The 13,520-nt window shown below is 36.9% G+C and overlaps 1 protein-coding gene across 1 annotated transcript in view; it reads right to left on the minus strand.

Annotated features, from left to right (window-relative positions):
- spock2 (SPARC (osteonectin), cwcv and kazal like domains proteoglycan 2) overlaps positions 1-13,520 on the minus strand; it is a 36,693-nt gene that overhangs the window by 8,448 nt on the left and 14,725 nt on the right. Inside the window, exons 2-6 of the mRNA XM_056242875.1 lie at positions 9,868-9,913; positions 4,536-4,650; positions 3,408-3,513; positions 922-1,036; positions 38-157 (exon numbers count right to left, since the gene is read on the minus strand). Of these exons, the coding sequence (XP_056098850.1) occupies positions 38-157; positions 922-1,036; positions 3,408-3,513; positions 4,536-4,650; positions 9,868-9,913 (502 nt within the window). The remainder of the gene's footprint in view (positions 1-37; positions 158-921; positions 1,037-3,407; positions 3,514-4,535; positions 4,651-9,867; positions 9,914-13,520) is intronic.

The following is a 13,520-nucleotide window of genomic DNA, read 5'->3' on the forward strand; positions in this document are numbered from 1 at the left end:
GCTGCTTCTGTGATATAAATGGACGTTAGAGCCTCACTTGATGCAGAACTGGCTACAGGATTCCCTGTGCTGTTCTGCTTGCCGTTGCCTTGGAGCAGTTGGAACCAGTCCCGCAGGCGATCTCCCAGATCTGCCAGGTCCTGCCCTGTGCAACTCTCTGTGGACAGAAAAGAAGAGAGATTGAGACAGTGAAATGAGATAAGGGAGTGTTGGCAGACGTTGGTATTGAAGAGTAAAGAACCAATCGTCCTGCTTTTGCCCTTCTGAATTTGACGAGAAAAGCCTCCGGAGACTGCAGACATAAATCCGACATAATCAAAGTCAGCAGAAATTCACAAAGCAAGCAGCGAAGAAAGAGAACAGCATAGTCTGTTGATAAATCAATAAAGCCTTTGTTAGAGCGAGAGCTGCAGAATCAAGGGATGTGAAAGAGACAAATAGCATCTGAAGCACTCTCAGCATAAAATCATTCATTATTATCAAAAAAAAAAAAAAAATCATAAAAAACTTAAAAGCTGACACTGATATTGTGCCTCGTTGAGCTTCAGAAGGTGTTTCTTCATAAGAGCATCTTAAAGGGATAGTTCATCCAAAAAAATAACGCCATCATTTACTCAGCCTCAATTTTATCCAAACCTTGTGTGACTTTCTTCTGTGGAACACAAAAAAAAGGTATTTTGAAGAATATTACAACTGTTTTAGTGAAACATTAACTCTTTTAATGAAAGTGGTCCCATTAACTTTTTTGTATGCATTAAAACACTGATACATTTTTTAAATATCTTTTTTTATGTTTCACAGAAGACGAAAAGTCATACAGGATTGGAACGACAAGAGTAAATGATTTTTGTCTGAATTTTCCCTTTAACAAGCTTTGCAAGAACAAACTGCAGCTTTTGTAAGTGTGTTGAGGGCAGATACCGTGTTTGCTGTCCACGTCTGTAGTGGGAGCCACGGTGGTGGTGCACGGGCAGAGACCAGCACATCTTACTTTCAACTCCTTTCCAGTGAGACAAGCCTGCTGCTCCAGTTTGCACTGATTCACACACACAAAACACAAAGAATAAGCAGTTCCACCATAACACTTGTCCAGTGTCACATTCTCAAGTTCAGTGGCATGAATTGTAAGCCCAGATGGAGAACAATTATATCTACAGACGACTAAAAATCGCTGGTTCAGCTAGACATCTCCATTCAAATAAGATGATGTCAACCTTCATTTCTTCCCTCACAAGGTTAGAAATAGATAATAGAGATAATACATAATTCAACAGAAAGGTTCTTTCATCCCCAAGTAGGCCTACCCAGAATCCCTTCTGACAATTCTTCTTTGATTTTTAAGGATGCCAAGGGCCACTGTACAAGGTTTAATAGAGACTGTTATCCATATTGTGCAAGCAGATAAGTCACACAGAATATAAAATGAAATAAAAAAATATATGACTTTTGACTTGCACAGAACATCAAGAATAGAACTAATGTCATAGGCATTCATTGTTTAAAACCATGGAAACATAAGATGCAGGATAATGAAAGGAATATATTATTACAACCCTTTATTAAAACTTTTTTCTTTTTTTTAACAATCGCTAGGACACATTTATCAGTACTTAGGTCACTTTTTCAAAGCTCTTCATATAGTGAGCACAACAGCAATTTAAGTGGACTAAACTGTGAATTTTTTCCATTGCTTTGGTATAAAATGCATTTGTTGACTACATCTTTCAAATTACATAAATTCTTTTCTTACTCAAACACAACCACCACCAAAATTCTTTGTACCTACAGGCCAATTACATACTTTTTTTCAAAACTGTTAAACTGAAAGGGGACGTATCATGAAAATCTGAATTTTCCGTGTTTAAGTGCTATAATCGGGTCCCCGGTACATCTACCAACCCAGAAAACGTGAAAAGTGACAACCCAGTAACTTTGTTTTTGTAATACTTTCTCTGCAAGCATGTCAAAAAATAAGCCGGACTTCACTCCCCTTCTGACGTAGGAAGGGAATCTTATTATAATATTACCGCCCCTTAATCTGCATGTTTCCACCCACGGCGCCGCCATTTGGTTTTTGCAAGTGACAACAGTGTAACCAGTTCTAACGCAATGGCAAAAGTTAGAGCAAAGCATGAAAACTGTTCTGTCGTTGGCTGCACAGACGAGCACAGAACACTATTTGACCAAAAAATGTCACAGCTGTCTTATAAAGACCTCAGGGAACTGTTTCAACTTGTGTAAAAGTTAAACATGACGGTACATGCAAATCGATGAGATGAATCAATGTAACAACTACATAAACGTATCCACTCTGTATCAAAACTCTATGTACATACAGGCCAATTTGCACATTTACATACTCTTTTCAACACTGTTAAACTTATTTTGGATGTGATGGTTAGGAGAACTGTTCGAAGAGTTTTGAAAAAGTGACCCAGGTATTTAGAAATGTGTCCTAGCGATTGTAGATTATAAAGATTATGAGGTCACATGAATTAAAAAATAATGATGGGTGACAACTTTTGCTAGTGGTATTGAAGAATGACTTGATTTGGGACATGTATGAAGTGATTTGGTAGTTTTAGTGCATTTTGGAAATGATATTTATCAAGCTGAAAAGTGTGAAGAGTGTTGAAAAGTGACCTAAGTACAGAGAAATGTGTCCTAGTGATCATAAAAAAGCTGTAATTCAGTCAAATGAAAAAATATTTGTGGCCAATATTTTGCATTATATTGATATTATTTATATTGGATATTATTTATCATTATAATTCAAAAACATTAAAGAGCCCATTATTACAATGATTCACTAAAAACAACATGCTTTCCTTCCAGACACGTCATGTTTGTCTTTCACAAGTTATTGTGTGCTCTCGGGAAAACAGTTTTTGGGGCATTCGTGAGGAAACTTCCTCCAGGAAAGACCTAGCGGCATATTTCTTTATGTAAATGAATTCAGATGGAACGTTTAACAAAATTAAAGAAAGATATCTGTGGTCTTGTGTGATGAAATTTACAAGCTTAACAAGTATGAAATATCAACTGTAACGGAAATATATCATAATTTATACAAATGCTGGATTGGAAGGAACTAAATGGAACTATAAAACATTAATCATGATTAATTGTTTTAATCTATTGTCAGCCACAATAGTTTGTTTTTCTTTTAAAGATTTAACAAAGCAAAACTGATCCCTGGCTAGAAATGACTGATTTTTTTATTAGGTTACCTAAGTCCACTCAACAAAAATCTAAACAAGAAAAGTCTGAACAAGCAAAAAACTGCAACAAATCCAATTGTATTAAAATAAGCCGAACTACAGAGAAATGTGATCTATATGATCAATTTCTCTGCGGTTCAGTTTATTTCAATACAATTAAAGGAAACTGAATGCAGTGTGAAATACCTGAGAGGCATAGTTGTGTCCATCAGAGCCACAAACAGGACTAGAGGGGGACACAGGGCAAGCCTTACAGTTACTCTCCTCCTGTCTTATGACCTGCTGCTTCAACCTATAACACATTGGTCAAAAAGAACATAGAATCAATATTAACATCAATCATCACTATGAAATATAAACTTGGGCTTGGGTATTTGTCACTTTAAAGGGGCTATGACATGGATTTTCTTTTATTATTTAAATATGTTCCTTGAGGTTCACTTATAATGTTAAAGTTTTTTGCACAAAAAAACAAATGTGCGGAAAACATTTATTTTCAACCCTCATTCTGACCCTCCTGACCCTTATCCGTTTTTAGGGAGCGTCAGTAAACGCCCAGTCTCGTGTAGCCAGACTGATGGGAGAAAGTCTGGACTCCATAGCAGCTTTCATTGGCCATGGAGGCCGTCTGACTGACATGTAAAGCAACCAATCACAGTCCGTTTTGTTTCACATCTGATCTTGTTTAGGGGCATGAAAACGTAACGTCGATGTCCCTACAATAACAGACTGGTGTGTAAAATTATTCGATGTATTGAAGACTCTTGAAAATCCAGCATTTAGCTGATCTTGATTAGCGCTCATTGTCACAGTTGTAAACACAACGGCGTTCTTCTTCCATGAGAGGGTTTGGCGTCACGGCATCTTTGTTTCCAGGCGGACCGTTAAAGAATGTGACACGTCTCCCAGACATCCTGTAGAATTCAACCAATCAGATGATGACTTCGAAAATCCTGATGTGTTACCAGTTAAGTGTGCCATATGCATCAGACGTTTAAGTGCATCAGGGGTGCACTTAAAACGACCATTTTCAACCCTTTCTCCTTCTTTGCGGCTGTTTCTTTAAGACTTCTTTCTGAACAGCCATATTTGCTCATAAGCACTCAGTTCTGGTTGTTTGGAGCCAATCATTTGTACCCTAAAGGCTCAGAAATTTGATTCTTCGTGATATGAAGTTCTGAGTAATGAAAAGCTAGACTGGACAGTTGCAATCTGCACAGTGCCTTAGCATGGCATACCCTCAAAAAACAAACACTATCCTGTATTATAGTTAATGCGCATGAAGAGAGAGTCCCGTATTTCTGAAAGGCTCACCTGTGCTCCAGTTTCTTGCGGTTGACACACACGGCACGCTGGTAGCCCTGGGCAACACACACCTTATGTCGGCTGCATTTCACCTTCTGGCAGGGATCTTTAGTGGTGTCCACATCTGCAAGGGTGAGAGATGTACCCAAATAATCTACTATGTAGTCCAATCCTTCTTGAGATTTGAATATAGCATTGTTTCAATATTATTGAATTGTTTCAATTATTAATTATACATTGAATTTCAATAATACATAAAATATGTAATAATTATTTAATTTACTTTTGCATAATAAATTTAGTGTTTTTAAAAATTATTTTACACATTTTATTAAATGCTGCCACCACAACCTGAACATAAATAAGCAGCAGGAAAAAGATGATAGATTTTTTTTTTTAATGCTTATTTTTATTTCATTTTATTAATTTAATTTGTCATTTTCATCTCTATCGCAACTAAAAAACCCTCTGCAATTCCACCATGAATCCCTAGTCCCTAAGAATCCCTAAGAAAAACAGTGAATCAAAAAATAGCATCACTCAAATTCAAACGCAAAACTCTCTATGCTACAGCAGCATTACCTTAGACAGAGAATGTTATTTTATGTTCTTCCGTAAACCATCATAATTACATCCTACCTTATCTCACCATACTGCATATAAAACCCCGACTGCCTGAGAAACAATATTTCAAGACTGATAGATAATTGCAATCTATACACAACGGCACAAGGTTGATCAGTAAGCCTCACTTTATCACAAAAGGCTCAAGCAGATTAAAGAGAACACAAGAATGATAATGTTCCTATAGCAACAGTCCAACTCCAGAGTGAGGACTGATTAGCTGCTCATATCAGTAAAAAAACACAAAGAACTCTCTATGTGTCTATCCATTATCAACCCTCTCTTCGTCATTAAATATTTCTTATGAGCAGTGGCCCAGTGAGCTTGTCCCTTTAAAACATACTATGAAGGCCTCCATGTGTACGCGATGCCAAATCCAGCTCAGAGAGTCCAGTCACCGCCGCATCGTCTCTCTCATCCTTTGTTACACTGGGCCGCATTAAATGTGATCATCATAATCGCAGAGTAGAAGTAAGGAGCTACTGACTCAATACCAAGCCCAGCCAGTGCCTGAGCTAATGCAGCTAATATACATCAGCAGCCAGAGACACTTAACGCTGAGCATATCAGATCAACTCGCGAGGAAAGGTTCACGGAGATAAGGACGCGATACACGCTGTGAACACAGGAAAGGGAAAATGGAATCATGCTGATAAATAAAACACACACGCAGATTAAATAAAGACACCTCCATCTCTTTTTAATGAACTAAAGCTTTGTATCCACTCGATGGTCTATTAATTCACATACAGGATGACTCAACAGACTGCTGAGATGCTCTTTTCACAGGTACACACACTGGGAACATGAACTGAACTAAAATAAAACATCTGCTTGTGATAAATCTGTCCACATACTGGTAACACTTTGTTGACCTATTAATGCACATGCATTGTACAGGATGTGTGCAGCTCATATGAGATCATAACATTATATTATATCAGACACGGATGATTGCGATAGATGTGCAATAAGATGTGATGCTGTGAAAGTTTCACCTGGCTTGAGATAAAAATCAGGATGAAAATAGAAATACCTAAACTACGGTTCAAAATTTTGAGGTTCGTACGATTTTTTTTTCTCAAGAAATGAATACCTTTATTTAGCAAGGATGCATTTAATTGATCAAAAGTGACAGTAAAGACATTTATAATGTTACATAAGATTTCTATTTCAAATAAATGTTGTTCTTTCAAACTTCTAATTCATCAAAGAATTCTGAAAAAAAATAGGTTTTCATGAAAACTGTTTTTTAACATTAATAATAATAATAAATGTTTCTTGAGCAGCAAATCAGCATATTAGAATGATTTCTGAAAGATCATGTGACACTGAAGATTGGAGTAATGATGCAGAAAATTCAGCTTTGAAAACACTACAGTTTTAGTGTAGTTTTGGTGAGCATAAGAGACTTCTTTCAAACCCTGGACTTTTGAATGGTAGTCTATGTGTAGTGCATGAGTGTGTAAAATATGGAAGCCTGTATCGACATTAGAGTAAAAAAAAGAATGTAAAAAAGATAGTTTTGACTATATATCTCACAATGTGACTTTATATCTCACAATGACTTTATTTTTATCCCACAATTATTTTTATTTTATTTACTCAAAAAATGCTAGTCAGGGTTTTTGTCTGTATAGTAAAAAGACACGAGCAAACACCATCACATGGTGTTTTGAGAAAAACAACAATCACAATAGTACATATCATAGATTTATCCTGGAGTTGTGTGGCAACTGCTGTGTTGATAACTTGTAAAATGCAAATTTTTTCCTCATTAAAAAGGTAAGGACCACAGCCACCTTCAAATAAGCCAGTGTAAATAAGGCTCTTTGGGAATTTCGGCTGCTTTGGTATCTGTTAGCTGTCTGCTGCCTGAAAATCGAAACATGGAGAGCAGATGCTCGTGAAATACCAGACTATAAATACAATTTTACAAGGCCAATTAAACGCAAACGTAAAGTAAATAATTGTTACTATTCAACATTTCTTCTACACTGCAGATTTATCTAATATCATTCCTATCATTCCACAAAAAGGGTGTATTTTAACACTTAAAACTGGTTGGCCAGAAAAAGATCTTTAAAATATTTTAAATGGATTTCTTTTTACTTTTAAAATTCCTTCAAATTGCAATTATTTACAAAATTCAAGTGATTGTGACTCTATAAAATGAGTGAGCTGTTCCTTGTTTTTCTCTTTTAAAGAAAAGAGATCTGAATTGGACTGATGCATGCATTGGCTGCTTTTTAAGTGGAAACATCCTCTTTCTTGGGGCATTGAGGGCTGGGACAAATCTCTTTTGCCACTGCCTCATTAATGATCTCATAAAGGAGACAAAATCATTCAATGCGGCAAGATGAATAGGTTCTATTTAATCAATTTAAAATAAAAAGATGATTATGAGTGCATATTGTGTATACTTTCTAATAAAAGTCTGTAAAAAGAGGTTAATAAGGAATTTGTCCTAAATATTGATTTTTCACAGGTTTTATACGTATTTTGAATTAAGCATTGTATTGTGTTGGTTTAGACTTTAAATGTGCATTGCGCAACTTTTCATGTTAAAAATACCTGTTTTTCTATCCTATACATGCTTAAAGAACTGCCTGATGGGCTGAGTGAGCCCTTCTCTGCGCACTGAGATTTCCTCTATAATCCTGTACAGTAAAATATATAAGAGGGATTCGGGCTCGAATTTGAGACTAGGGGTGACGTCATGCGCGTTCACGCTCACCAGGCTACGTCTCGCAGGTTTGTGTATTCGCCGGCGCCGCCATTCTCCGCATCAGCGAAGACAACTCGTGCGTCAAAGGTAGAAGATGGATTCAAAGAGACCGGCTTGTAGTCCATTCCAAACCCCAACGCAAACTCCACGTAAAGTAAAGAAAAGAAAAAAATTGTCTAGTGCCACCAAAAGGTCCAAATTGGAGTCAGACAGGCGTCGGAGTAAGACGAGAGTCAACCTCGGGAAGGCATTCAACAAACGGAGAGATCTCCGGTCTGCTCTTGGTCTCAAACGGGATCCTCAATTGGCTTTTTTCTTGATAAAACGGTAAGATATAGCCCAGTCTCTAATGTTTGATACGGCCAATCTACAGTATGTATGACAACAAATGACGATGCGTAAAATGTGTAATGCTTTAGCGTAAGCTAGATAACGTTACATGTACAATCAGAATTGGTTTTACTACCATTGTTAGTGAACAGTTTCATAAACTAGGAATTGTGTTCAGAAGAATAGTACTACATGAAACATAAAACATATCCAATAAAAGATGCTAGCTATGTTTTTGTGTATGACCTACCGGTAACGTTAGCCTTGTGTCCATTGCTAACATGCTAAGGTGTTCATGTCATTGACCAACAAGGAAGAATGGCGTTGCATTGGCTATATTGTCTTTTGCGGTAAAAATAGTAAATTGTTCCCGTGAATGGTCCATGAGCGTGCACAACTCTGGTTGCAGTTTCGCTTGTCGCCAGAGGGGGCGTAGTTCTGCAAAAACTCAGAGACTTGCGTTTTGCACCTTTAAAGGAAATCTCTGTAAACTTAATAGGATAATTAGTTCTTATTAATTAAATATTATTTAGCATTTTATATTGCTCTCTAACCTTTGACAAATGGATCTGACAATAATTCCCAAATTGTCACAGAGAATGAGTTCAATGAATGAGTTTCAAACAAAAGATGTGAAGTGGGTGTAGTGACGGCTGCACAAGTAGCTTTAGTGCCAACTCAAAAAATGGACCATCGGGTTCATGGACCTTTGTTCTTGGACATATGAAGCTTAAGTGGATTTGTGCTTTGAAGGAACAAAGCCAGTGTCAGTCAGTGCTAAATCAAGCCTCCAGGACTCTTACTGGGTCTTCTGTGGAACTAGCAATTATCCATTAATTACATCCTGAGATATTTGCTAATGGACTCCTCCATTCTGAGGACTTCGCTTATACTGAAAAATCAAGACATAATGTTCAAATGTGTCCGGGCAGTCTCTCTACACCAGCACAACGAGGAGATGACCTCATCTCTTGTGTAAGCAATTAGTGTTTGGCAGCCGGGAAGAAAAGTAGGGCTGTCTGCTGTGACAAACATACGCAGACTACAGTCAAGACTAACCGCACCATTGAATAATAATTACAATGGTTGCACGACACTGTTGGGGATTTGTTTTAAATTACATTTAAAAAACTGGATTAATTCAGACCAAAGAGCTAAAAATGCAGTCTGAAATCAAACTCGAGACAATTTCGATTTTTTCAAACAAAACAAATTTTAAATAAACTTTGAAAATCTAAAGTTTGAAATTTGCTAAGTGTTCAAATCTAGTCAAAATCTAACAGCGATGACATCAATGTAATTTTTGCATACTGAATACTCTTTCTTACATATATTTGCATACCGAATTGTTGATTAGACTTCTCTCCTCAAATTATATGCATGCTGAATTGTGAACAAGATGCACGCAGAGCATCATGAAAATGCATACTTTATTTACACAGAAACAAAACATAAAACTAGCATTAATTCCTCAATAAATGCTATGAATGCAAATCTACTCTGAACATTTAACCTAATGTAAAATGAAGCTCCATTTAAAAATAAACTAGGCCATTGTTTGGCACGTCATGTGATGTGGGCACTTAAATTGAATGGCTAAAAGACTGCATCATAAAATCTAATAGTGTGATGCTATTAGTAATATTAAATATGACTTACTTTCATTTGAGCCTTGATTTTCATCCCATGATCTGATGTAATCATCCTGACAGAAACAAAGAAGTCAAACAGTCAAATGTGCAGCATAGAATAAACTTTGAGCCTTTAGTCAAAAATAATACTTCTATCACTGTGTATCTATCATTAACCAAACTTAAACGTACAATACTAAGATGTTTAATTGTGAAAAGCAGTGGAAAAGCACTAATGGAAAAAGGAGGGATGGAACTTGAAGAAAAACAAGATAAAAAAGGTGAAAGCTTGAATGAATTGTCAAGCAAAAATGCATAAGCAACTTAGACTGCATAAAAAGTAGGTTACAGCTTTGATGGAGAATATTAGATGAAGCAATTTATAAGAGACATCAAACACAAGCAAAGTCATGATACAGCACTACTGACCTCCACTTCCTGGTGAAATGTGAGAAGGATGAATCAAAGACAAAAGAGAAGGAGACAGTTAGAGGAGAGCGATGCATCTCTAAGGAGCAACTATCAAGAAAAAAAGACAGGCTCCAACTGCTAAAAAAACATCTATTTGCTGTGATATTCCATGATATTCCCACATGTGTCCTTTTAAAAGAGGCAGATGCTTTAAGATAATTATACACATGGTGCTCATAACACTTTCAACACACTGACTAATAATAATAACAACCTTTTTTGTAAAGTTCACAAGCTTATTAGTGTCATCAGCAGTCATTTATCTTTGCAGTTGTAGGTGTAAACAGGAGGTGAAATGGCATATTGATTGAATTTGGCTTTGCCAGCTAAAACATCGCAATAAATAACTTTTCTGTACTGTAGCAAATGTTCATATGTCAAGCGGCAATACATAAACTTTATCACTCCTGAAGTGTAGACTATTAAAAAAAATGGCATTTTCATTAAATAGAAGTTACACAATTATTTAATAGGGTTTTTGATGAAATACATTATGGTTGAATCTATTTAATAATTTAAGTCTGTTTATGCTGCCTAGCCAAGGGAAATACTGTGTGGTGTACTGAGACATTAGATGTCCATAATCAGTATACATCTAATGAACAGAGTGGTAAAACCTCTTGAATATAACTTTTTATCTTTAGTTTATGCAAATTGAAGGAACCACCCATTCAAACACAACCCTAAATTCTTTAGATATGCACTTTTGAGAGAAGAGAGTTGTACACTCAGTGAGCGTGAAGTATGTGGAAAATTCTGTGTCACATCAATGTGTTCCCCCTCGCTGAAAAGATGAATCAGAGCAGAGAAATATTGCCACGGCTAACATAAATATTGCCACAACATTTCATCGTCATCTAATTTTATATGACCATCATCACAACACATCACCATCATCGAGATTTCTTAAAAGCTTAAAAAACTTGAGAATTCTTCTAGCTTAATAGAGTGCAACAGTGTGCCACTTTTTCAGCAGCCTTGGTTCCAAAAATATTTTTCCCATATAGTTATAAACCATGAACCAAATCAACCAGCTATGAACTTAACGAACTTTATTTGAAACAAAAAAATATTTGAAAATCGGACAAAGGTGGGAAAATGAGGGAAAGAACTACAATCCCATGAAGTAATTTATAATGATTTAAAAAAAGATGGAGAAATAAAAAATTATTAAAGATGTTTTTTATTTATATAGAAACAATATATTTTAAATGTATTGCAAAATATTGAAGGGAGTGGATTCTGGAATCCACAGCTGCTTCAATCTATATCTAATGAGTGATTATAATCAAGGTCAATATTTTTCCTTCTAAATATCACATGAGTTGAATAACTTCTCTAAGCTTATGAGATTTTACTTAGTTATAGAAGTTACCAGTGTGATTACTGAAATGATCTTTTAATGTATTCTCTAATGTCTGTATTAAATATCTGAGAGACGACTGAGGGTCTGGCCCATGCCAGGAATGCTGCAGTAACAGTGCTTGATCATTTAGCCCGGCTTCCAGAGATAAAATATGGACTCGTTTTGTTTGAGAAAGGTCTTCAACATGTGTTTAAACATATATCTGTTCTTCTAGCTCACCATGACAACTAAAGGTCACAAGGGTAATTGGAACCAATAGTTAAAGTGACCATTTCTTAGTTAAAACATTTACTTTACTGTTATATTAGAGTGTCCTCGCTCTCACTGAGAGAAAGAACATGTTATCTGGATGATTTGGGAAGAGTCTCCTGTTTATAGTTAGAGCCCGACCAAATCCAACCTTGAAGAAGCTGTGTGTGTGTGTGTGTGTTAATATTCTTGGTTACAGGTTAAGGAACAAGTGGCATTATTGGAGATTGACTGACTTGTTTTCTTCGACATGCTGGCGCCTAGACACAGTCTTGTGACCTCGGAGGGCCACTCGTTCCTAACTCAGGGTCCTGGTGGCAGCCGAGATGTGCTACTGCCTATCAGTCCATGTGTGGAAAATGTACTATGTTTATCTATTTCTTAGCCAATCAGAATCATTCAACCTGAAGTAATGACGTAGCTTAGACCTTGGGTGAAGGGTATAACAGCTGTGATCTTTGTAAATCCAGAGCATGGCCTACGAACTCCTTGTGAGTCTTGAAGCTGACTTCTGCCTGATGAAACTGCAAACTATCTTCAGTAAAAACAATCTTTAATTTATTATAATTCTGACTCTTGTCTTAAATTGACTGCACTTCTAACTCCTGGTCTTAATTACAGCGGCCATATCACCCTGTTGCCCACTGAAGCTAAGCAGGGCTGAGCCTGGTTAGTACCTGGATGGGAGACCTCCTGAGAAAACTAGGTTGCTGCTGGAAGAGGTGTTAGTGAGGCCAGCAGGAGGTGCTCACCCTGTGGTCTGTGTGGGTCCTACCGCCCCAGTGTAGTGATGGGGACACTATACTGTCAAAAAGCATCGTCCTTCGGATGAGATGTTAAACCGAGGTCCTGACTCTCTGTGGTCATTAAAAATCCCAGGATGTCCTTCGAAAAAGAGTAGCGGTGTAACCCCGGCATCCTGGCCAAATTTGCCACTTGGCCTCTGTCCATCATGGCCTCCTAATCATCCCCATAAACTGATTGGCTTCATCACTGTCTCCTCTCCACCAGTAAGCTGGTGTGTGGTGGGCTTAGTGGCGCAATATGGCTGCCGACGCATCATCCAGGTGGATGCTGCACATTGGTGGTGGTTGAGGAGATTCCCCCCTTCCATGTAAAGCGCTTTGAGGTCCCAGAAAAAGCACTATATAAATGTAACGAATTATTAATTATTATTAATTAATTAATCATATCTGGTCCTTGGGTCTTTAACTGTATATCCCCTATGCATACACATATTTAAGTACTTTGAGAGCAAAGGGATTTATGGGAGTGGGTGGATGCTAAAGCGTTCTTTTGTCGCGATTCTCTGATTAATGGCTATTTATCTGCAGAATCATAATGTAGTTTTTCATCAGGAATTCCACTCTTAAATGCGATTATTTAAAAAATAAGTTGAAATATTGAGGACTGATAGCTTCAACAAAACCATTAACAACTTCGTAGCTGACATTAAGTCTGTCTTTAAAGGTTTATAAGTTGTTGTTCAAAATTAATTCCCCAAAAATGTATTCATTCCAGAACCCGACTCTTGCATTCTATATGCAGAAACAACAATAAGTAACAGTGGCTCAACCGATGGTTTGCGTTTGGGG

Source organism: Rhinichthys klamathensis, unplaced genomic scaffold (assembly GCF_029890125.1).
Source record: "Rhinichthys klamathensis goyatoka isolate OS25496 unplaced genomic scaffold, OSU_Roscu_1.1 h1tg000764l_1, whole genome shotgun sequence".
Classification (NCBI taxonomy): Eukaryota; Metazoa; Chordata; class Actinopteri; order Cypriniformes; family Leuciscidae; genus Rhinichthys; species Rhinichthys klamathensis.